General features: G+C 24.2%; 1 protein-coding gene across 3 annotated transcripts in view; it reads left to right on the top strand.

Annotated features, from left to right (window-relative positions):
• The window catches only part of LOC112681712 (AF4/FMR2 family member 4-like), a 155,179-nt gene that overhangs the window by 15,541 nt on the left and 111,669 nt on the right, over positions 1-27,969 (top strand). The window contains exon 2 of one of the 3 annotated variants that reach the window (XM_025552000.1): positions 8,811-8,906. In XM_025552000.1, the coding sequence (XP_025407785.1) occupies positions 8,848-8,906 (59 nt within the window). In that variant the 5' untranslated portion in view covers positions 8,811-8,847. Of the gene's footprint in view, positions 1-8,509; positions 8,907-27,969 lie in introns of those variants that run through there. The other 2 variants (XM_025551998.1, XM_025551997.1) reach the window with 2 other exon arrangements.

Here is a 27,969-nt window from a genome sequence, read left to right as displayed (position 1 = left end):
TAGTAATAGTAAATATATAATCTTTAACATTTTTATAAATGTTTATTATTTGTTTACACTACCCGAGCTTTCAATCTTGTAAATCGTGTATTTGAATAATGTAATGTATAATAGACAAAATTATTTCAGCGATGTATTTGTTCAAATAAGATTAGTTTTAGGTTAGAAGTTCTACGAATTTAAGGTTAAAGTATTGTAACGTTTAAAGTATATACTTGTAAAGAAAAAAATATTTTCAGTTGGTATAGAATAACAGATATTTATAAATAATTTTGATTTTGTGTGTTTATAAAATAAAAAATATAATATTTTGTAACGTCAACCATTAAGGTCGAGTGTAATGATCATATCAAGGTCTACTTGTTCTTACAAGAAATTTAATTTATTGAAAAAAACTGGATGTGTATATAAAAATATAAGGTTGAACCTCCATTTACTTTACCTTTTCGAGATCGTAACGATATTGTTACGCGATTTATTTGTTCATGCAAATCAGTTTAGTCGCATAGGTACGAATACATTCCCATGTTGCCATATCTCAAATGAATTGATAATAATGCTATTCTTTTATAACTAATTTAACGGCGATATTTAATTTTAGAATTATAAAAATAATTTATCGAAATTGTAATTGTTGATTTTATTGCCTGGGTAAACATGTTTAATTTAAACGAAAAAAATTTGAAATATTTTATAAACATATTTATTTTACGTGTTAAAATGTATTTGTACAATATGTGACTATAAATACTGATATTTATTAAAATCTTTTTGAATAGTTAAATATTAGTCAATTACTACCCAGTGAGCTGAATGGAAGTTTTGTAAATAATTTTTTATAGCAATCTATCATAATTTTTATAAGATATTTAATTAAAAGAATATATTTGATTTTAAATGTTTAAATTTCACATGTATTCGTATAGTTACAAAACTAATGGTTACTTTTTATTAGCTTTATATAAAAATAAGGTTTAAGAATAGTTTGATCTTATATGGATAGTATATAGTTTTTTTTTAATACAGAGAAAAATAACAAAATAATGTAGGCACCTAATTCCAGAAGTAATAATATCAATATGAAATATTAGTTAAGGTTATAAATTGTAACATTTAATTATTTTAGTAATTTTAAAAATTGAAAATTTTGAAATCAAATGTTCTAAAATACTGCAAATGCAAAGATATTTTATATACTAATGAATATTAAAATGTCTTATTTAAAAAATACTGAAAAAGTACCATATAGTGTTCTTAAATATGCTACATTTTAAATATCTAAAATACATAACACCTGTTTAAATAATTTTATAAGTCAACAAATAATGAGCATACAGCGTGGTTACAGAAAGTTTGTAATATTTATAGATGTATTTTACTTTTTATTTATTTAAATTTTATTATTGTTATACGAACGAATCCTTTTTTAAGGGGTTGACATAATAACAATTTTTATTGAATATTACATAAATTCATGTTTGTAAAATTGTTAGTAATAAGATTACCATATCTTAAAAAATATATCACACATTATAATTTATTTTACAATACTAAGATGCCAATAAACATAATAATCGTTAAAAAATCTTTGATGAAGTAAAAAGCAATTTTATTGCCTCCGGTTTCTCATCGTGTACGTATTTGTCCTGTTGGTACTATGCCAAAACAATATAACTGAGAAAACAAAAAAGGATAGTAGAATAAAATGTGCTATGCAATAAAATCTTACCCACTGGCAGGAAAATGGGAAAATTGCCACAATAAAACACTAGTATTATAATATTTATTTAAAGTAGGAATTAAATCAGTGTAATTAACCTATTTAACTTTTAGTATAGTGTTGTACTAAATTATATTTGTCTATATGCTATATGTTTATTAGAATTAGTGTAAAATAATAAAATGTCTGTACAGCGTTATATATTCGTATTGTAGAAATTAATCTGACCTTACTACTGATGAAGACACCTGACTTATTCAATAAGATTGAAAATTAATTATTCTTATCATTTATTATAAAAAAAAAAAAAATTGATAAAGTACTCATTACTTTTATGGTGTGATTAGTTTATCTTTAATTTATATGATTTCATTAATTCTGTTTAGCTTTTGTGTTTATTTTTTTGTTATTTTAAATTGACAATGATTAATTTCTTATTTTGATATTGGAATAATTCATGGTTTTGAAATTATTTTGAATTTATATTTTTAATGATATTCAGTTTGAATATTTTTATCAAAATGAAATAGTGAATTCCAATCATACAATTAAAGAAAATATATCAAATAATTTATATTTTGATATTCAATGATTTATTAATTTTAATATAACATTTTTTCTTAATTTGACAAATTACAATCATGGAGCATAAGGTAACCATGATTTTCTCACTGGTTAATTGTCAGACCATTTTTAAAAAATTATCTACGAGGCCACGTTTACCTTTTTTAGTACACGAATGCTCATGAAATCATGACATTACGATTTCGTCTACCGTGTTTGGTATAAGCAAGTCATTGTCAAAAAGTTTATCATAACGTATAATATAATATCGACTACGCACATAAATACGATTACATACAAAAAAAATTATTTGTTAGCATCCTATTTCCTGGAATATTTTGGTGAAACCAACAGCCTTGTATCATTTGGTCAAGGGCGTAGGTGAAGATTATTTATGGGGAGTCTTTGAATCTTTGACCCCCTCTCTATCTAATAACATTTTTTAAGTTTTTGAAGTAAAGTAAAGTGAAGTAAAGTTTTCGTTGTTTAACGAATTACATCATTAGTGAAAAATGATCATGGAATTAAAGTTCTATCTATAAGTTTAAAATAAAGAAAATCACTGTATCAAAAAGAAAACAAGGAATTGTTCATACTTCATTCTTGTAAAATATAATATACTTATGTATTATTACTTAACGTAGGAAACATAGAATCAATACATTTCAATTAGAGATAGTCTATATATAACCATACAAGTATAGTCTTATATCTGTGTGTTAGTTAAAATAAACCATGCAGGTTAGGTTAGGTTTAGGTATAACGGAACATAATTTTGGTAACTATAATAAATAAGGATAGTGAAACCTGACTTAGATTGAATGCTTTTTTCTTGTAATAATTTTACATTAATTTTGATTATTATACTTAAGTTTAATTATATTATGATTTTATACATGTTCAAACTAACTTCACAAATAACACAAATAAATTTCACTGTTACTTACTAAGATATAGTTATTTTTTAAACGCCCGTGATTATACACACAATTTAAAAGCGTGCCCGCCAAGTAAATTTCCATGGTGTTTACATCGGAAATCACCTGTAACATACGACGATTTTACGAGGACAAATTAAAGTATGGTAAATATTTTAATTTAGAAATAATTCACTAGTATATATTATATATGTTGGATTGTTCTGTTATAATTAGTTGGTGTAAAACGTATTAGTTTAATTTACATTTCAAGGTTAATAACAATTAAAGTTAGAATTATTGTATTAAGTTTATAAAAGTTGTATCCATTGTTCGGTTATTTTATAGATAGGTATGTTGCGATTTGAATAACTATTACTATCCAATTACTATAATTTATTCACAAAAAAAAAATTAGTGAATCAATTATCAAAAATTAATTATAAATTGAGTAAAACTGAAAATTGATTTTGTATAAACGTTAGTGTAATCCAATCCTATCAATTGTAGCTCATTTCGATCGTTTCCTTTGTACATATTGTATAATATTGTCTTTGTTTTTGTATTATTTTTTTTCACTATCAAAACTTAAATTTATATTGTAGCTACATCATACCGATTTTTTAACGTTTTAGTCAAACATGCTCCCTTGAAGATTATATTTAACGTTTTGATTGGCCAGTATCCAAAACATAATAAAAAAAATAAAATAATAAAAATATACACAATACATACATGGGGTTTGCGGTTTATTTGAATTAAAATAATGTCCTAATATATAAATATTTAATTTGTATTCTTCTCCGAAATTGTGTATTTAATTTTTCTAAATAATGATAATGTATTACAATTTAAATATAAATATATAAATTGTAAAATTGCTGAATATCTTATTAAAACCTAAAAAATATTCAATACATATAAAAAGTTATTTATTATTAAGTTCCAATTTTTAACATTATTTTAATTTAATAAATAAAAATAATTGATTTTTTCTCAATTGAATCATTTTACATTTTATTTTTATTTGTTCACTGAGATTAAATATTTAAAATAAAATAATAAAAATTATATTAAAATTAAAAATTATTAAATGGTAATACTTGTAAATTAATGTATAAATAAGTAAATAAATAAATAAAAAACGCTTGTTTGGAGTATTAATATATTAGTGAAATACGATCTGTTTGAGTTAAAATTTCATCGTCAGTCAATATAGAGTCCCGATTTTATTGAGTTTGTATCAATAAAAAAAATTGTCTCCAGGTATGTACATTATTTATACCGGGTGATAATTTTTTTTTTCAAAATGGGTTGTTATTTACAAATATATTAACACTCCAGGCCAAGCATTTATTTATTTACGCAAACAAACTAATTTTTTTTAACTTATTTCTATATTCAAAATTTCTTTTTATGTTCAAATTTATTTCGGCATATATAATAAGCTATTAACAAAAATGATGTAATTACCAATTGAAATTTGATCTCTTAATTTTTGTATCTTTTTCATTTCTTCTGATTTTGGTGATTTTTATTTGAGTTATCCTCTTTTTTTGGCTTGCTTTAATAATATAATATCTTATCTTACTTTTATCATTAATTTAATCTGTTGATTTTTTGAAATCTATTTTTTAGTATTCATGATATCATGAACACATAATGTTAGTTGATAGCAATGATGAATTGCAAAAATATTATTCAAGTTTACTAAATTAAATTTACTCTATATATTTTGTTAAAACTAAAATATTGAATTATATATTTTCTAAATCTTATGAAACATTTCCATAAATTATTAAATGTACGAAAACAATTTTTTTTTATCATAAATGTTCAACTTTTGAATATAATTACTAAAATATTGTTCTATTTTAAAGATTATTTTTGTCTATTTTTTTTTTTTAATCTTATACCGTGTAACGTATAAATATAAAAATATTCACAAAAACCATTATTGTTCCTTTGAAATTCAATATAAATTACCAAGTTGGGTTTATTTTTACTATTGTACATGGTATTATTATCAAAGTACCTATTAATGATCTCGTAAGTGGTCGGAACTTTTACCATCGCTTTTGCTTTGAAAATATTGATTAAGTTCAACTTTATAGTTACGAAAAGAAAGCGTTAGTGGGAGAATGTTGTCTTTGAATGTTAACTGGAAAATAAAAATTTATGATTTTTACGTAGCCTAACTTAATTTTTTTATAAATTTACTCGCACGTAAAATCGAAATTATAACCTAATCACTTACCATAGATACATTTGCATTTGAGAGCATATTATTTATTTATGTATAACAAATGTATGAAATCCGAAATATATCAAAAATATATTTGATTTCAGTATTAATTAATATTTATCAGCCATAAAGTATTTAAGTTCAAAGTTGATTTTAGTATTTCTTTCTTCTGAATTTTTAAGTAAGTTTTAAGTATCTATTTAATAATAATTAAGAATTCAGTCTTTTAATAGGTATATTTTGTTAACTTTTTTACTTATTTGTTTGATTTCTATCTTGAAGACCATTTCAATAGAAGATTGTTGTAAAATTATAATAGGTAAATTTAATTTGTCATCAATTAATTTAACTTAAAATATTTTTTTTTTCACTATTTTACTTTTTTTAGTTATGTATTCATTGAAAATATAAAGTTTAAAATGTATTAAAAAAGAACATTCTAAATTAAGAAAAATTAAGTGTTGATCACTTTCCATCAAACCCGGATTAGGATAATTTTGGGTCCGGAGCCAAACAATTTTAAGGGCCTATAATGATTTATAACTAAATAGGTAGATAAATAAATAGGTAATAAATAAATATGTTTTCTAATAAAAAACAGTTTTATGGCTATATCTTAATATATTATAGTCTATAGGAAACTTTAATGTATTTTATTCGAACATTTCTGAAAAAAAAATCATATTATCCACCAGGGGCCCATTATTGTTTGATATCTGTTGTGGGCCTCTTTGGCCTTTTCCTTAATCTGGGCTTAATTTTTATTAATGCATAACTGTCCCATTTTTAAGTTGTATTAAAAAACATAAATATAATTAAGGTTTTTTATTCAAGTACTTCATGTTATAATTTATACTTTTTATTATTAATAAAATATTTTTAAAATTATTTAACATGCTACAATGTTATTGTAAATATGTTAAATGCAGGGCTCTGAAGTTCTAGTAAATGCATATTTTTCTTGGTTCATCCTAAAACATCCAAAGTAAGATTCAAATATGTTTCAAACTACTAGGTTATCATACAAAAAAATTTAATAATGTTTTTTTTTTTTTTTGCGTATTTACGGGTTTTATTGTTATTTTTCTATTTTTGGGTATATTTTCATATAATATAGGAAATAATCACATTTGGTTGATAATAATGGTATTTACTTGGTTATATTTTTAAAAATATTTGAATTATTGAAAAGAAATAGAACTCATCAAATATTATTTTATGTTTTCATCGAAAATTTGATGTATTAATATTTATATTGACGTCACTGTTATTCCCTTAATGTATCATTGCATTAAATTACCAAACATTTTATAATCCCGGGTAATTTTCAATTTTATATAAAATAATTTAATTATTAGTACACTTTTACAAATATATTTAATTAATTTAACATTTTTGTTAACAGATTATAATTCAACCAGTCCAGAAATCTATGAGCCCAAATATTTGTAAAATTAGATTTAATTTTTTTTCTAATAAATTTATAATTTTTTCAAGTTGAATTCATATTTTTTTATTTTTCGTGCTATTTATAGTGCATATTTTAGAGCTAAAAATTAAAATTTTTTGTGCTATAACTTCCGAGCCCTGATTATATATATATTTTTACCTATATGACTACATGATTTTTATGTGCCAGTTAAAATTGTTTTTTATTATTGCAATGTATTATAATCAGTGATTAATGATTAGTATATATATTTCTTTGGAAATGTTGAATAACCAAATAATTTTAATAATTAAAATTTTTTTTTTTTGTTTTAACGATTTTACTTTATTAGTTACTAATTTAAATGTTATGTTTAATATTCGATGTAGATTGCTACATCCAAAAAGTATGACAAATAATACAAATGGATATTATGAATATTTTTTTCGTAATCTAACCATTAAATATAACATTGTTTTATTCAACTGTATAATCAGGCGTTTATTACATTTTTTTCATAGTATTTGTTACAGAGATTAAGTAACTAAAAATATATGGACGCTTGCCATAGTAACTTTTATATGATACTTTAATGTTATAGAACATCGTCCAGTAATATTGACCAAAATTGAACTTCTAGCGTTAATTAAACTCATTCGAATATCAAAATATGAATTATATTTATGTACACAGGCTGGCAGCTATTTTATAATAATATTTATTAACGGAAATTTATATCAAGAATATGTGTATTAAATTATAATATTTAAATTTGATAACTATTTTGATATAGATATAGATGTTATAATGAACAAATACAGTGTTTTATGAGGATTTATTCTTTTGTTTATTTTTTTAAATTGGTGGGAGTGTATTCTAACGTTTATTTCAAACCCGATATCTGAATCCTCGAAGGATACTTTGTATACGTTTTTCCTATTAGGGAGTGTCCAGGTATTCTCGGCACACCCCGTAGCTCCGCCTATCAAGCTATAACTTACGAAATGTTGAAAATATCATTGTAAAATAAATGAACTGGGATGTAAACGAAAATAAAATAACTAAGTAGGACAAAAATAGAATACTATTTCCATACATTTGAAACTGTCGATGATATTTTTACTTAACGTGACCCGTAATCAGATGGCTTAATTATTATTTGTTTGCCACATTATAATCTAAATTCTATAACTAATCCAACGCTGAAAAACGTTTGCAACGGATTCTTGTATAACGATAAATCATTATGGAACAAACGATCATGTTATGACAATTGTACCGTTGATATTGCCGTTTCGTGTGCAACGTAACCGGGTCTCATAAATTTTTTTCGTAAAATTTTATTTTAATTTCTTCACGCGAAACGTTAATTTCACGTACGTTAAGAAATCCAACTTACGCCGCCAAGAACGGTCGTACGGATGCGCGTACACCGTCATCATTACGCGTACCGCGGTTATTGCACACGCACTCGCGCCGGTGATAGTAGTCGGCGGGCACCCTTCGTGTCCGTATCATTACGACGTCGCGTCGCCCCCGTCATCGCCGCGGAACGTCGAAGTCAATGGGAGGGGGGCCGCCGCCACTCGCCGCGTCTTTTCTGATTATCCGCGTTCAACGTGTGCCGTTAATCCAGTTTGCGGAAACTACTCATTCGCCGCGCGCGTCACACCGGTGCGCGTTCAGTGAGTGTGCATGTTGTTGGGATCTCGCGGGCGACGATCTCCCCTTTTCGGGGCATTTACTCCCCCCCCAAATAAAACACCCTACCCCCTCGGTGGTTCGCGCCGCATCTCGCCGTCGTATGTGTTCGTTACCGTCGGTTCGGTTGTGGTTTTCCTCTGTTTTTAATTTTTGTTTTCTTATATTTTTTTAACTTTTTCTTTTTTTTTTTTTTCTGTTCCGTTCCGTTTTTACCGCTGCACAAATGTACAGGCCACCGCAGGACGAACCTCGAGCTCTCAGCAGTAAGATGTCTTGGGACAATCCCAGGGATTACATGCTCAAAGGTGCTACGCCGCTGAAAGTCAAGTGAGTACCCTACTCGCGTTCATATTTATTTTCTGTGGTTTTTTTTTTTTTTTTTATCATAAGCATATTATAATCGATAAAAAATAAATTTCATCCCGTCATTGCACTGTTCGTGTTGGAGAATATTCGTTCACAGTCAAATTTGTCGCGATTACGCGTTCGAACAGCTGTTAGTGACGTCACGCGTTGTCATGGGCAAACGTGTGCGTAACGAGCAACAATATCGTTTCTCTTGCTGACGACACGCTATCCGACATTCCAAAAGTTAATCGTATTTTTTTTTTTTTATCCAATTAACCTGTGTGTGTCTTGGAGTAAGTACAACGATGTGCTTATACTTTTGTTTTTATCAATGCGGTTGATTTGGAAAACGAATCTTCTACACTTGTTGACTAACATGATTAGTACACCTTGGTACCTATACACGATAAAAAAAGAATACGCATTGATAAAATCGAATACGTGACAAGTTAGAAAGTTGAAACAATGAGTAAAATCACAATATTCTGTTCTTTAGACTCCAGTCGTCCCGTTTAATGAATAAAAATACCCAACGTGAATCATATTTTTGTATACGTGGATCTTATTCCATATTGCAATGACTATACAATAAGTATGTTATAAAGATTACTAAACATGTGTGTGGCGTACAATTTTAGCCTCATTGCAAAAGCTTTTAAGGGGTCTTTTTGTTTTATTCGCATATTTACCTATAAATATGTAAGAAAACTTTAAGGGTTCTTTTTAGCGTTAGCTATTTGTGTGCCTTGTGCTTATATTTTATGTGTATGATATAATTAATATATTATTATAAACTATATTTTAGAAATATGTTAGTACATTTGATACATTTTAATTTTATATCAGAAATTAACGATAATAGTACTCGAGATACGTTGCAAATCTGCAAAATTAGAAAGTGGTTATTTGAATGTTTTATAAAAACATCAAGTTCCATGTGTCCTAATAAACCTTTTTTTTTACAAATTAATTAGATTTTAACAAAATATAAATTAGAATTTTTAAATCAAAAAAGGTTACAAAAGGTAATCCATCTACAATATTAGTTAACAAGATACCTTATTTTATGAATTTAATAATTTGACTTTTAAATTATAAATCGGTATGATGCAATAATTACATAGGTACCTAATTTAAATAGTTATATTAATACAACTCTATTTTATTATAACTAATACAAAATATTGCCTATTTTATTTTAAAGGTATAATACAAATGATACAGCAACATTGTTCACTAAGTTTTAATAACTTTCGGGAAGAATATTGAACAATTTCAAGCGATTTCTAATTATCATTTATTATATTGTGGTGACAAATCATTTGTAAAATAACCAAATTACTTGTATTATACTTATAATAATTATTTTTAAAAAGAATCGAAATTTTCCCAGTCAATCAAGAATTTTATATACTAAAAAAATTGAATATTTGATTAAAAATAAAGAATTGAACAGTTAAAATATGTTAGTTATATTAGAGTAATTAGTAATAGAAATGCATGACATAATTATGCACACTGTAAACAACATTATTCTAGATATAAATAACAAGTCTGGAAATACGTAATAACGAAGTTTTAAGTACCCATTTAAAATATATATGGTCCGTCAACATTTATAATAATGTATTAACTTAAAGTTGATCAATTTTATCAATTCTTTTTAAATACTTTTTACATATTTAAATTAATTTATTGTTTTATTGATTATTAATATCAAATAAATAAGGTATTCGTTTGGTCTTTTTTTGTCGACACTGCGCATTTTTAAGGGTTTATATTTATAGTACTGAGTTAATATATAAATAATCTTACGAAACTATGTATATAAATAACTAATCGATTAAAAAAGAATAAATATTAATATTATTAATTTCAGCATTTAGTTTTATGAATAATCAATTTGTATAATTTGCTTATAATAAAGTACAGGTAGCGATGGAAATGTAAGACGTCTACTAAAATGTATTACAGTATAATTTAAATATCACTTAGTACTCGTATAAGGTAATTATATTTTTTCGACAAGAAGAGTGCCGTTCATAGGCGCACATAGGGGGGTGCTCAAGGGTGCTTAGTACCCCTAGATTTAAAATTAGCACCCCCAGTTTCCTAGAATATTTATTTCGATATTTCATCGATAATTTGTAAATTATTGTGGTTTTTGGGTTGGACATTTTTTTTCCACTATAAATAGACAATAATGTATAATATAGTTGATGAATTCACGATTAAAACATATATAATTGCACGTCTTACTGTTTCAGTTTATGTCTAATGGCGCGTTCTCATGAGTCAAGTTTAGTTGACCGATTATTATAGTTGATCAAAAAAATTTGAATAAAATCTATAGTGAGTACATTTGTTTCAATAAACTTGAACAACTAATTAGTTGAACAAAAAAAGTTTGACTCGTTCAAACTTTATCGTTCAAGTAATGAGTTGTTTTCAAATTCCTTTCAAGTTGAAACTTGTCTTGACACGTGAGAAGATAAACATACACTACAGTTGATTCAAGTTGAACTTCAGTTTGTTTTCAACCAGTGGGCAGTCACACGTGCATTTTATGTTTTATTTTGTCATTTGTGTTTTTTTTTTAATTTTTAGCGTACTAAATATTTTTAACTTAAACCCAAAAACGATGTTTTATACGATTTTTACACATATTAATTAAAATCGTTTTTAATTTTTTACTAAAATACTTATTGTGTTTACAATTTCACATACAACTGCTTTCGACGCCATTTTCAACTGCATTGATATATGTGATAAAATGAGCTCGACAGTGGCGTCAACTACGTGTCGACTGCGGCATTACGTGTTAAACTAAGTTGAAAATAAAATTGAAACATGTTCTATTGCAATGTGTGAACAAAACTGATTCAACTTATATTCAATTTTTCTTGATCAACTATAATTGGTCAACTAAACTTGACTCATGAGAACGCACCTTAACTATTAAATTATAAACAGCAATCATAATATTATAGAAAATCATATTATCTTATCTTACTTTATATTCTTATATTATCTACGGTTTACGGTTGGCTATGAAATTATGTTAAGTTATTAATAACTTTGATTATTACTTGGTTTTAAGAAATTTTAACCAGTGGGCTACGCTGAATTGTATGCGGAATGACAAATATTATTATCAATAATACAAACGATATGATTCATTACTATTTACATTTTATATATTAGTTCATATTTTTAATATATCAGGTTATTTTGAAAATATCGACTGCTAGTTTATTAGCAGAAATGCTGGTCTTAAGAATAGTCTACTGCCAACTTTGAATTTGAAGACTTGAAAAATCAATGTAATAAAAGTTCGTTTCCAGATGATTATAAATTAGTTCAAGTGGTAATGACAATTCCAATTTCTTCTTCAACGCGTGAACGCATCTTTTCAGCTATGCGTAAATTGAAAAATTGGTTCCGCACTAGTATGGGCCAAGAAAGATTTACTAAGCTATCTACGCATAGCATTGAGAGAGATCTTACCTATTAAATAGATGGGGAAATTATATTGGAAAAATTTGCATCATCAAATAGGAAATTAAATCTTGTTTAATATATTATTAATAATTACATATAATTATAACTTATAATATAATTACTTTTAAATATTCATTAATAAAAATTAAAAACTATGGCAACGCAGTTGATTATAGTATTAGGGGGTAAGGGGGGTAAAACCCCACACGGACCTGTATACTATAAATTATTCCAGCACCCCCTGAATTCACACACAATGTGCGCCTATGATGCCGTCTAGCAGTTTAAACATGATATCAAAATTAATCATTCCATTTTCTACGATCTCTAGTTTAGTTTAATAATAATTGAAAATTTGCATAATTAAAACGAGTGACATTATTGCCATGTTTTTTTAATTATATTTTCAAATATTTATTAGTTACTTTATTATTTTTACCACTCAAAAAGTATTTTTGAAGGAAATGTAATAATATTAAAATTAATAATCAATAATTAATAATGAATGGAAAATTTATTATTTATACTAATATACTCGTTTAGTGACTATTTACAATACATAACTATTTATAACTGTTGAATATTAACAATGTAATGTTTAAACGCTTTTGCTTATATATATATGTTTAATGAAACTATTATTCTTATGTATTATTATTCAGAGATTAATATTAGAATTTGAAAAACTCTTATTTTTTTAAATCGGGTTTGATTATTTTTGATAAAATTGTATATACATAAGTATACATACAAGTATATACATAAGTATATATACAAGTATATACATACTTTGTTAATTAGTTTATTAATATAATATATATATCGACTAGGAAAATTATAGATTCATTGTATTATATTGTTTTCTATATATTGCGTAATCATTGATATTAATTGTTGATAGTTGATAAGTTTGTCGTTATATTGGATATAAATCATACAATTTTAAGATTATTTAATTTTTAAAAAATTAAGATTTAAAACTATCAAACAAGAAATAATAATAATTTTGCTAAAGATATTTGTTTAGTAATTTTTTTATACCAAACATTTATAATATATTGTTCATACTATATTGAAATTTTAAAATAAAATGGCTAATATATTTTTAAAAATGCAATTGTTTATCATTGTTTTTATGAACAAACAAAATAATCTCTATATCTTGTTAATATTTTATTATATATATTTTTTTTTAAACATAATACATAATTATTTATATATATATTGTTCATCTTAGAAAAAAGTAATTATTTAAAATAAATGCTATTATTTAAAACTAGTAATTTTATTAATTATTTTATTCATTTTACTGCTTTTATTTACCACTTACTTTTTCCAAAATTGAATATAAAAAATTGTACGAATAAAATTACTTATATTAATTATTGATTATAGATAAAGGTATTTACACTTTTAAAATGTAAATATACATAATATATATAATACAATATATATATAATTCATTGTTTTTGTAAAATATAGTATTTAATATATTTTACAATGTTTGATATTGACCATACCTAAGATAATGTTTAAATGATACATTTTATTGTACATTTATAAAGTCTGGTAAACACACCGTATGTTCTTAAATTAATTTAAATTTAATAAAGCTCGTCAGTACTCGAAGGGTTAATCACAAAATTTTCTTTTACCTTAGAGTTTTTAATTTAAATACAATATTAATGGTGAAAACTACTCGTATTAATTATGAGGATGTATATCAATTATTTTTATATTATTAGGGATCTATCGTATTTATTGCATTTTAGACTTTTACAATAGATTGTATTACTTACGAATTAAATTGTTTGTATTAACTTGATTTTTTGATAAAAAATATCCATAACAATTACGACCTTAACCTACATCAACGACACCATTGAATTAGGTCAGTTACAAAACTCGACGAATAGTAGAAAGTGCAAAAATACAATAGAACCATTACATCAAATTTATCTCAATACATTTTAAGTATCTTTATAATTTTTTGGCTGTTTATTTAACTATTTATTGAATCATTCATATTTACATTAAAAAAATTAACTTCCAAATGAAAGAATTGAAAAATTAAATGACAATCATTTTGGGATGCCAAGAAAAGAGTATGTTTTTTTAATTAAATTCCGGCGTAAATATCTTGAGTACCGCTATTGAATCATCTCGACTATTTTTGGAGATACCGAGAGGAAAAAAAAATGTGACAATCGGTTTGTTCTTCGTTTATTAGGTTACTTGGCGTGAATTTGGCACGATGATTTTTATTTCTAGCCTTCCGAAAGACTAACATGTAATCATCGAGCGTTCTTTACGCGATCGGATGGCTTTCACATACACTTACACACATGGGTTTTGGCATAATAACAATTATACATATGTCTATTACCATTTTTAGGCTTCCATAGTGAAAGTCTTGCATGGGTATTCGTGCAGGAAATTTCTCATTTAGTGAAAAAAAATATTTTATTGAAACTGAATTTATACTTAGGATTTAAGTCTTAAACATAATTGTATTTTGAATTTTGTTTTTAAGAGATACCTTAGCTGAACAGGTAACCTTCCTCAAATTAATCAAGCCATTTTATTATATTTTACTGTATCTTATTATTTACTTTTCAAGCTCCTTGATATAAATTGTAAATAAAGTTAATTTAATAATAAAAATAAATTTTGTTTTCCAGTTTTGAAAACCAATTCATAAATCGGATTTAATAATACAATCAACTTTATATTTTTAACTTTTAACATAGGTTAATTAGAATATTTTAGTTGAATCTTCAATATTTGTTTCATAAATTACGTTGTATAATACAATTTTCTAAAAGTCGAGATGAGTTATTTTTAATTTTTATAATTCAAAAAAAAATATATATACAATACGTTTGTATTATGTATGAATGTAAAGTAGAAAACATTATAGAACTGTTAATTAATTTTATAAATAAAAACTGTTCTATAAAAATGTATAGTCTTTATTATACACACTGCATTTTACTCTTAACAGTATCATTAAATTGCGTGACAGACAAAAATATTCTAAATTATGAATTCATAATATTTTACCGTAAATTTAAAAAATAATGCAAATAAACTATGTGAATATACTTTGTAGGTATTATTTAAATATTTAAGAGAGTAATGGTGCCATAGAATATTAATATTATAGTTGAGTTTTTTTTTGTAATTTAGTTGCATTAGCTTTGTACTAACCTTCCTTTAAACTTAAAACTGTTAAATTTAATAAAATCAAAGTTTCAATTATATACCTTATTAACTAGTAAATTCGGAGTATTTTTAAAGTATCCTAAAAAGTTTTTCAACTAACTAGAGCATTTCCACACTTTATATTTATATTTATACTTTATACTTCAGTGGTAATTAAATGATTTTATCGTGAGGTTGAATATACAATGCGATCTATTTTCCATCAAAACATAATTATTAGTAAATGTAAAGAAGTAGGATAATGGTTTAGTATAAATTATAACATAGGTGGACGATATAATAAAATTATAAAATAAATAATACCGTGTTATGATTATAATATTAAAAAAAAAAAAAATACCGTTGAAGGTTAAAATGTCGTTTTATTATACTTGTTATGTTTTTGTAGGATCACCTATTTTTTGTATCATCAAACAAATTATTTGTTTGAATTTAATTTAAAATATACCATACATAATTGTATTTTTTTTTTTTTAAATTATTTTTTTATTGAATCGCATTAACTTTAAGTCTACTAAAACATAAGTCACCGCTTACGATTTGTAAAGATAAGCTTAAAATTTGTATGTATACATAAGTTTAATTATGAATCACTGAATTTATATATGTTTGTTTGTTTGTTTAGAAATATGTATATTGTTTAACTTTTATATTCACCTATGTGAATTAATGTTGTTTATTTGTAACTACTCATTTTATAGTTTTTTAAGGAGTTGTGACTAAAATTGATTTTGAAATGCTAATTTCTCAGTATAAATATTTTAATATAAACGCATTCAGATACCATTGTATTTCTATATAACGTTTAGTTTTTTAAGAGGTATTGAGGATAAATGATGTGTTAATATTCTGTATTAGATATCTAGCTGTTTGACATATTTTGTTTTAACAATAAATGCATATTATGATTGAGATTTATTATGTAAATTAAAATTAAACAATTCTAAGGTATTTAATTTTTTGTATCTCTAAATATCCACTTGGTTTGTTACATTTTCAAGTTTTGATATCTCGTATGGATTTCTCAACAATCTTGTTTTGAGAGTAGGTTATTTTGTTCATAATTTTGAACAACAGTAGTTTTCAATCAAATTGAAATTAGATATAACTACTAAGATTGCATTCGTCAGAAGTTAGTTTTTGTACAGTACACATGTATTATACCTATTAGTTACATTTGAATGTTAGTTAAAAAACAAAAAACAATTCTTATTTATTTTTATTATTTTAACACTAAGTATGTTAATACTATCCACAACTAGCACTATATATTACTGTGCGCCATAAGGAGGATATTCATGGACATATTTTTAATAATAAAATATTATATACGCAGTAGTATAGTCTCGTGTGATAATGGTACATGAGTGAAAGTAGCACATAGCTCAAGTTAGTTATGAGAGTGGTTTTTATGCACGTCTAGAGTAACCGAATTTTATTGTTCCCAGTTGCTAATAGCAGATTTGCACGATATATTTTGATGAAAAACATAGCATATATTTTGTTCTCGTGACCTTATACATTTTATTTGCTTATGATGGATATTTAAAGAAGGTCCATCTGAATATTACATTCAAGGTACTGAACCCTGACCTTTTGAAGAATGGATTTTAAAATATAAAGTCTAAGGTGTATTATAATTGTTTAGTTTTTAAAAGAAATAGTTATTTTGGTTATATTTATTGGGAGGCTGGCCGAATACAATTGTATTATACTTGTAACCAGTTTAATAGACTTGAAAATAATTTGAATATTAATAACAATTTTTAATTTTAATACGTATACATCTAAACAGTTTTATAATCTTATTGTAAGCAATCAACAATATTTTTTATTTTAACAGTACATTTTCAAGTACTTAAAAATTTTCTACAGTTTTCATTCGTAAATCTCAACGATTTGTTATCATCAAAAAAATAGTTTTATTACTCAATTTTAACTAATTTTTATTGTAGAATATAATTAATTCAATAATTATTTTAAATTATTATATATTTATTGTCTTTTTAAATTATTTTATTAAATTACAAGAAGGATACCTACTATATTGAATGCTGATTTATAAATAATAATGATAAGTGATCTATTATTTTCTACGAATCAAATATAAATGAAACTTGACAACAGTGCGTGAAAGCTGTCCATAACTATGGAGAAGGAAAAGTGAGAATGGATTAAGAATTTTCCAATTTTTGAATTTATTTATAATTTTTAAACTATTGTTCTGTTATAAATATACGGTATCTCGTACAATTATTTCTTACTTCATTCGAATATTTTTGTTTTATTTAACCGCATTTATCAGAAATCAATTATTTATAGTATAAATATTTATGAACCATATCATTTAGAGGGAATGGATTTCTTGTTGCAGTAATTGTATCGTTTTTGGTATCTTAATAAATGACAACCGGATGTACATTTTTTTCAGGGTGAAATTGTTGGTATTTTTATATAACGTATATTCATTATAGTCGTTATTATTTTTATACTAACTCGTTCATTTATGTTTATTCAAAAATAATACTTTTAAATTAAATTTAATAAATAAAAAATTTAAATTAAAAATTAAATTTTCTTTATTAACTTTTAATAATATTATAATAAACGAATAAATATAAATGGTGAAATATTAAAGTAAAAACGGTTACTGTGATTTTGCATTGAATATGTATTGGTATAACGAATAACAAAAATTTGAAGAATAAAGTATTGATACATTTTATTTTATTCCATAAATGTAATGTAAAACATTGATCACAAACCTTATTTAAATTTTATATTTGATAGTATTGAACTAAAATATGAAAAGGATAAAATCGGAATTCAAAAGGGATAAAAAAATCGTTGAACAGAAAGCTAAGTTGAATACTGATTTTATAGCAAAAGAGTTATAGAGGGTCGGCTTATAGAACAAGGAGGCTTTAAAAAAGTTAGCCATGGAATAAGACCAATACAATTATTTACAAATTTAGAAAAATATTTTATTTTTTTTTATATAGTGTATCTCTATTATTATATAGTTTATATTCAAACTTTAAATTACAATTATTATATCATTATGACAATTTTAATTTTTAGATTATCTTTATATTATATATTTTTTTATATTTATTTTTTATATTTTAAACTATGCAATATTTTATATTTTAAAGTTTAAAAAGTGTGAATATTTATTCCTACGATAATTCGAGTTTCATGTTGGAGTATAAAATTTTCATAGTAATTGGTTCTATTATTTTACATTGCTTTCGTCTATGTTTAACTTAATGATAATTTATGTAAGCAAACTAACTAATCAAATAAGAATACTATTGAATTGTTATTACTGTTATTTCACGTACAATTAAAGCGGGAAAAATGTCCTTGATATTTTATAAAACAAAAACAAATATAGCTTCTTTTAAACAGTTCACAACAGTTATTATTTATAACTGATATATCCGATTTATAATTTTTTTGATTTTTAATTAATAATCAATACACGATAGTACACCTGTCATTGCATAATTGGTTATTTTTCCTTAATAGTATTGATGAAATTTAGTGAATGAAAATAAAAATATTGATTTAATAGATCTTCACTGAAGTTATATATTGTACTTAAATAGATTAATTTAAATGAAAATATTTGAGATATTTAATATTATTTATAAACAATAATTTTTGTTTTTTAAGAAACTACGATTTGTGTCATTAAATATTAGGATGTAATATTTTATTGAAGTATATACCTATATGTAATACACACATTTACGTTTAATTTATCTAGATCGATATTAAACTTAAACATAAAAAATTAATACAAGTTATTTGTAGTATAAAGTAAAATATACTATCTTTATAACTTTGCAAACTGCATAGGGATTACAAATAAATTCATTACAAGTGCAGTGTATTGTGTAAACGGTTGAGTACATTTAATTTTAAAACTAATAACGTTAAAAACGTAATTCGATTTAATAAAATAATATTACAAATTCATTCATTTTTAAATTAAACTTAGAGTTTAAGAAATAGTTTTAATGTATGTTAACCTATCACAGTTTAAGTATTTTCATTTGGAGACTATTAAAAACAATGACAAATAATTATTTAATAATTATTAAATTAACAATTTAAATATAAAATTTCTTAAATTGTATTGCTTTATTTGACTGTCAATGAGGTGTGTACAATTTACTTACGCCATTAAAAAATAACAATAAAATCAATGAAAATGTATAAAACTTCCAGAATTAATTATATTTTATAAAATTTTATTAGATTCTAATTTATGTTCAAACTTATTTGATTAATTAATTGTCTAGTTCATTCTTAATATTTATTCGAATAGTTTCATGGAAGAATAAGAAAAAATAAGAAAAAATATTTTCCTTATAATGCATTATTGAGTTCGTAGTTTATGAATTTCCGGTACTTATATCTTTTACATAGGATATTAGGTGTATAAAAAAATGCAGACAAACTTTGTAACAAGTGTTATGTAAAAGTTATATGATTTTATGTACTGTTTTGACATAGTGTATTTCAATTTGCAAACAAAACGGTATTTATTCATCTAGTAAAACTCCAGTTTTAAATATTAAAGAAGATGTAGTAAGTTTTCATATTATTAACAAGTATGTACCATAATAAACTAACAAGTAATAATAATATTGAACAAAGTAGGTAGTAGTACCTTATACTAATTTATGTTTTTACATAAACAAAATTTACATAATACCTCTTTTACTGAAAACCTCCAACCAAAATTAATGTTTTAATAGGTTATATTATTATGCATTGTTTTCTATCAAAAGTTTTTAATTTTAAATATTTTCAATTCGTATTTGTTATTATTTTACACTAGTTTGTATATTTGATTATTATTTTATGTGTAATTCAATCTATAAATTTCTATTTTTCCATATAAAATATTAACCGACACGGTTTTGTACATTATCCATAACAATATATTTTTATTTTGAAATAAAAAGATACAAATATAAGTATTAGTTATCAGTGTTATCACTTATAGTAATGGCACTATTAAAAGTAAATTAGCTAAAAGATATATTTCAATCTATTCCGAAATGCCTCATAGAACGTGACTTATTGCTTATGAGTAAGAAGATAACAAACAATTAAAGTTATATAAAATGGTACCTACCAAAATCTAACTAAAGTTATTGGTAATAATTATATTAACTAATTATTGCATTTCCCATTGTATATATATATATGTGTGTGTGTATATATATGTGTATATATATTTCAAAAAAAATAAAAAATAATTTATATTTATGATTATTTATTATTTTTGAATTACTAGTAAATATAACTAATGATTAGAATTGTGTTATATATGATATGTATATATATATATATATATATATTACATAGTACTTCGTTATAAATTAAATTACATTTTAAAGTTTTTAAAATAGTAATATACTTGTATGTAAAATATATATTGTATTAAATCATCATATACTATAATATCCCTTCCCAGTAAACAATGACCAAATTATTTAAAATTAATGTCAATTATGTCGATTTCTAATCTGAAAATAATGTTTTGTTTTATTTAAATTTTTATAGCATTTTAGGTTTAGGAAGGTGGGTTTTTATTAGTTTCTCAATAATAAGTTTTATTATATTAATTATTATTTATTTAAATTAAAATAATATTTACTATTATGGCCTGTATCAAATTAATATATATATCTAGAGAATAAATAAAAATAAAATCTGCACTAAATAAATTTTGAATTTCTTACATGATCCAATTATTAACCATACACACACACACACACACACACACACACACATACGCACACAAAATTATTAATACGTGATTTTATAAACCATGAACCTTTAAGTACCTATGGTAAGATTTTAAACAATTCAAATTACTTATTATTTCAAAGATAACAACAACTAAAATGTATCTGTTACTAATTTTTAAATGTTTGCATTAAAGTAAATACTTAAATTTCTTGTTTTTAATGTGAACCAATCGACCTTGAAATAATATGACATTATCTTTATGATTTGTTATAATTTTCTTTCTCTTGAATTTCGAAATTTAAAATTTATTATAGTGCTTTCAGCATTACTCATATCTTGTATTCCAACAAAATTGGATGACCGTTATTTGTTCAATACACGACAATGATTTCCATGTATAACTGATTTTGATTGTTTTATACCAATATTGACAAATATTTGTTCTATAGAATGGGTAATGTGAATATTGTTGATCAAACAACACACATGTAACATGCGTCTGAGTGAGGTCGATCGTTTAAATATATTTAGTAAAACTTTTATTTCAAACATTGTTTATTATCATATGCTTAGTAAATTAATGTTTATACATATATGAAGTAGGTATAAATGTATAATATAATTTTATTTATCACGCGGTGACATTTATTTCAATACACGTTCATATTCATGTTAATAAAAATTATATTAATATTAACACATTTATATTCATTATAATTATTTTTATGAAGTAATAATACAAACCAAAAACCATTGGTTATTTAATGTATAACACTATACTCTAAAAATATCACTTTTCCAGAAATGGAGTTTATCAATTTGTTTAATTAGTTATTATAGATATAGACAAATATTATTTTTGTTGAATAAAATAGTTTGCGTTATCTATGTGAATTTATCTGATATGGTATAATTGTTACATATTTTTATATGTTAATTTATCCTTATTACTAACAGACGTCTTAGATTTTACCGGTTCAATAAGTGTACTCTAACAATATGAAATAGACGTATGGTCACGCAAGTTCATTGGGTAAAGTGTTTTTCTTCGAGTGCGGGGTTACATGATGTTAAATGTGGCTACTATAATATCATATTGTAGTAGATATTGTGTTCCGGACTAAACTGGTTTTCCATTCCGTAATACTCCCCCACCGCAGTAGCCTTAAGTCGGTACAGCCGCTTGTCATATTATTATTATTATTATCATCGTTATTATTTGCTAAACTACGGCGATAGCAACGGTTGTAATGACGGTCGGTGACGGTGCGGTGTTTCCCCTTGGGCTTACCGTTTTTTTTTACACGCTCGCAGTGCAAGTCCGGCTTCGTTGCTGCTGCTCGCCTGTACGTGACCGTGTGCACGCCAATGCCGTCCGTCCAATCCTCACCGGGGTTTCTCCAGTAGTCTCCGATGTCCCCCAAGGACGTCTTAACGTTCTCGAGAATACATAAAAATCGCCTTCCACCGCTGCTCACCGTTTCTCGTTTTGTAATTTACCTTCGTGTTTTATTATTATCAATATTATTATTATTATTATTATTACTATTATTAGGCCAATACGTTTTTACTATTGGAATGGCGATCGTTTTTTATTCTACCAAGCTTTAAAAATTAAAAGATTTCACTAACAACAGTATACAACTTTAATATAAATAATATCATTATAAATTTAAGTTATCCTAAATAGACCTAAACACGTTCACGTTACACGCGACTTGAAAAAAATATATTATATGTATTCGTATAAGTTTATTGGTATTATTTATGCTGTACGAACTTAATGTGTTAAATCAAAATAATTTTTTTTTATAAATATAAAGATTAATTATAATGCTAAACAAAAAAAATTGATAGATTTATTTATTTATTTTACGGTTTGAATTCATAGGAACTAAATATTAAACTGTTAAACCGCTCTTAAAATAAATATTTGTATTGTATTCAATGCTATTAATATATAATCTAGCAGTAGTCTAATAATAATTACAATTTTAATATGGAGTGATTATTGTTACACTATTGTATTAATATAGTAAGAGTATCCATAATATTTGATATTTTAAATGTTATAAAATAAAAAATAAAAACAATCATCTTTTAATATTATTATCTAATATAAATGAATATTACAATTTAGTTTTAAGCAATCTATATATTAAATATATATGTTTATGTACATATATACTAGATTAACAAATAAATCATACATTTTACTTTCTACAATATATAATTTATAAATGAGTGGATATATTTCCTAATTAAAGATAATCAAAATTGTACAACAATTCTCATAGGCTTATAAAATTTAAACCATTATAAAATAGTGTTTACTTTTAAATATAAACAAACAGTAAATTATACATTTTTTATATGGAATGTGTCTTATTAATATATTATTACTTATAATAACTTATTAATATATTATTGTGAAAACCTAAATAAATTTGGAAAATGATGATGAAATATGAAAGATAATGATAGTACAAGACTAATGCTTAAAAAATGATTTATGAGTGAAAATGTTTTCTTAAAATAATGTTGTCCATTTTTTTTAACTTCTTTTTGAATCATACGAGTTTCCGCTTTACATGTTGTTACTTACATGACGTTGACAGTATGTGTTTAATATACTAATCGACCGACTGCTAGATGTCTTATTCGGAGTGTGCGGACACAGTGTATGATATAAAACACGTCATGCGGTTCGGTCCAGTGAATAGACAGGAACGAGTGACGTAATAAGAGGTGGAATGCGAGTATTGGAATTGGGACGCAGTGAAAGAGACCGCAGACAATATATAATAATATTAAAAGAAAACGTATTTTTACAATAACGAGTTACATTCTATAATACATATTACATGCGTAGTTGTTATTTATTTGTTATAATTAATGAAAATAGAGAATAGTGAACATTAATTGTAGGTGGTATATGGCCAGAGGTTTCACCTTAAAACCTTTCCGGTATTTTATTATTGCATAGATATTGTAAATCTACGACTTCTGTTAAAGTCTGTTTAATTGATTGTGTTAAAAATGTATAACAATTATTTGTGTACAGTGAGCACATAAGTGCTACTGTAGTAAATGTTTTAATGTTTATGCATATTTTTAAGATCGGTGATTACGGCTTGCATTCCGTTTTAGTAAACAAAATATAGGTTATAAGTACATTAGATTATAGAGAAGTGATATTAGTAACTTATGAATACAGTCCACAATTGTTATCTTAGTATAATTTCGGTTATATTTTCAAGTAAAAAATAAGTAGGACAACTTAAATATAAGTATTTATATTTATTTGTATATAGTTTTATTGTTGTTTTATTTACTTAATTATTTACGAACTGTAATTTGAAGCTCGAATTAGGTGCGATTCATATTATATTGTATGAGTAGTGGATGGTAGAATCTTTTGTAGATTTTTTTATGGGGATAAAGTGAAAAAAAAGCAATTGATCGAAATTTGAGAACAGTTGGGAATTAAAACGAATTAAAAATAACGTGAACGTAGTATAATGGTCAAAATATTGTGGTTAAAGATGACACTGAATTTTGTTCGATGTAATTGCTTACTAAATTTTGACGAGATAAAATAAGAGTGTCATATTGAGTATATATTGTATACGAGTATAAAAAGCAAATATATCTCCTCTTCTTTTGGGCTCACTTGAAAAAATAACAGTCAATAGTAGCATGGGATAGTTATATTATAGCGATTATAGTACACACTGAATTGGTCAGTAAGACTTAGAAAAATTCAAAAGTTGTAAATAAACTCAATAGTTAAGTTTGATGTCGAATATCTAATTTATGGTATTTTAAAAGTTTTTTTTGTATATATTTGGTAACCGATACCAATAATGCTTATTTAATGGTGTACAAAAGCGAATTGCAAAAGCATTAAGCTAAGACTAAACTTCCTAATATCTTAAACATATATCCTAAAGTTCCACTATATTATTCGACTCACTTTACAAATAATTACGGAGAGTTACACTATTAATTCGATTAATAAGTTTCATTTCCTTTATAGTACTCAAAAATTAGACTAGAAATTTCTTTAATTATTATATTAGAATTTATTATTATTATATATTTATTAGAAATTAAATTAAATTGCAAAAATCTAAAATTGGATTTTAAATTATGGAGTGATAATAATTATTTATTTTAGAAATATAATATTTTTATACTGACGTTAATAAACTATTACATTTTATTGAAATTTGGTATGATTTAAGATAAATTGTTAGGATTACTTATTCTTGTTTACACTTATTATTGATTGAAAACAAACCAATTTATATCATCATAAAGATGTACTCTTATATGTTTCATTGTTTTTTCAGTTTAATAAACTTATCTCTTTTTAAAACAATAAAAAGTCATGTAATCGGTTACGACGTATATAACACGATAAAAATGTCTTTTTCATCTTCTCCTTCGCCTTTCTTCCAACTGTTTGGAGTTGGATAAACATAAAACAATAAAAATGTTTTTTCATTTTAATCTTATTATCATGATTAAAACATATTATTAACAATATCTACTTCAAATAATATAAACCATTTTAGCATTTACACTAAAGTTGTAACTTTAATTGATAACCTATTTATATATATATATATATGTATATTGAATGAAACTTTCTCAAGAAAAGTAATAATTAATTTATTGATTTAAATTATATCAAATTTAATCATTTTTTTGATTATCATAATGTAAGTGTATATTTCAACTATGAAATCGATAAAATATGTATGAAAAAATAAGGTCGTATACACGACGGATATTATAATTATAATAAATTATTTTATTTGTATTTGTTGATCGTTTTATTTCATTTAAATCTATACAGGTATTTTAAAACTTATAGTTAATAATTTAAGTGCCATTTGATCGCATTTTATTTGTTTTCCGGAAGTTAAAATTGAAATAATTTTAATGGGATTTTATAAGGTTTAGCTAAGTCCCACACTTTTAAAAGTGAATACATTTCTGATATTAATGATTACATCATTGATTAAAAAAATACATGTATTCAAGGATGTCTCAATCAACTTTTAATTAATTTATTCATACACAATTTACCATATGTTGAGGTGATTTTATATTGCGTTATTATATTAAAATATTTGTTAAATTAAGTTTAAATTAACTAATATAAAAATGGATTCTAAAATACAAATAGAAAAACATTTCTATCTGTACATAATATTGATTTTTATTGTCAATTTAAATAAAAATTAATTTAAATAACCAATTAAATATCATAATATCGAAATGATAAAAAAAAAATTGATTAAATGTACATCATACACCGTATTAAGTTATAGTCATATGTGAATATTTTAACGTCAATGTTATTTTTTTCTATGAAGTTTTCTTTTGTGAATGTATACAGAGATAAATTTTAAATTCTCTTGCCTGTAAGATGTATACCAACTTAGACCGAACAATATTTCTATATTTGAGTTTATATAGTAATTGATTAAATGTTGTATTGAAATCTACTTCTAAGTCATATAAATTGATTTTATGTTTAGGCATTAATTTCATTAAAATAATCGTGTGATGTACACAACAAAACCTGTTTTAAGATAACAGTAAAGTAAAAAAATATATATTCACGTAAGTATGTGTGTAGTGTGAGTATAGTGAGTGTGTGCAAATAACAACTATATTGAAATTAGAGTGTCCGTCCTTGAATATGATATGATGTAGGTCGCGCGTAAGTCCGCCGAGAAATATTGCATGCTTGGTCATCCCCCGTCTATGTTGATGATCAAGCAATTATATATTTTATTGTAATAATGTAGTGTAGAAATGATAACCTGTATAATATTTAAACAATTAAATAAAGTGTGTTGTTCCAACTTACTTAAAGAAGTAGATTATAAAATAACATATATTATAAATAATAAAATAAATTACTAATTTTAATACTTGAAAATCGATACATAATAAATAAATAAATAAATAAATAGATAAATAAATAAATAGTTTATATATAGAAATAAATAAATAAATAAATAAATGAAATCGCAGTTCATAAATAATTAAAAAGTATCTATTTTATTGATTTTATTTAGGTATATATGATTATGCATTTTTAATTCAAAACCTGTCGTAAATTACAAATATAATAATACTTCAGGTTAAGAATTTATTTATTTATTTCTATTTATAAATTATTTATTTATGTATTAAATATAATAAATGAATACCAAATTATTTTAGTTTTATTAATGATTGATCTAAGAAACTTAACACCTATAGAGTATACGAATACCTAGTATGAAATTTTAATACATTTATTTATACCTTTAAGCTATTCAATCTGGAATTTGCGTTATTTATACATTTTATCACTTATCGTTTCAAACTACTATACAGTCTCTATTTTTCATAAAAATTCGTACTACACATTTTTTAATATACAATGATATGATACAGAGCTCCTCTCAACCCCCTTCCATATGATTATAATTTTTAGTACAATATCAGTAATAATTTTTAGTAATAGTTCTTTTTTTTA

The sequence above is a fragment of the Sipha flava genome, unplaced genomic scaffold, assembly GCF_003268045.1.
Source record: "Sipha flava isolate LNK unplaced genomic scaffold, YSA_version1 195_pilon_pilon, whole genome shotgun sequence".
NCBI lineage: Eukaryota > Metazoa > Arthropoda > Insecta > Hemiptera > Aphididae > Sipha > Sipha flava.
Note: the sequence above shows the minus strand (reverse complement) of the source record. Positions and strands in the feature narration are given on the sequence as shown.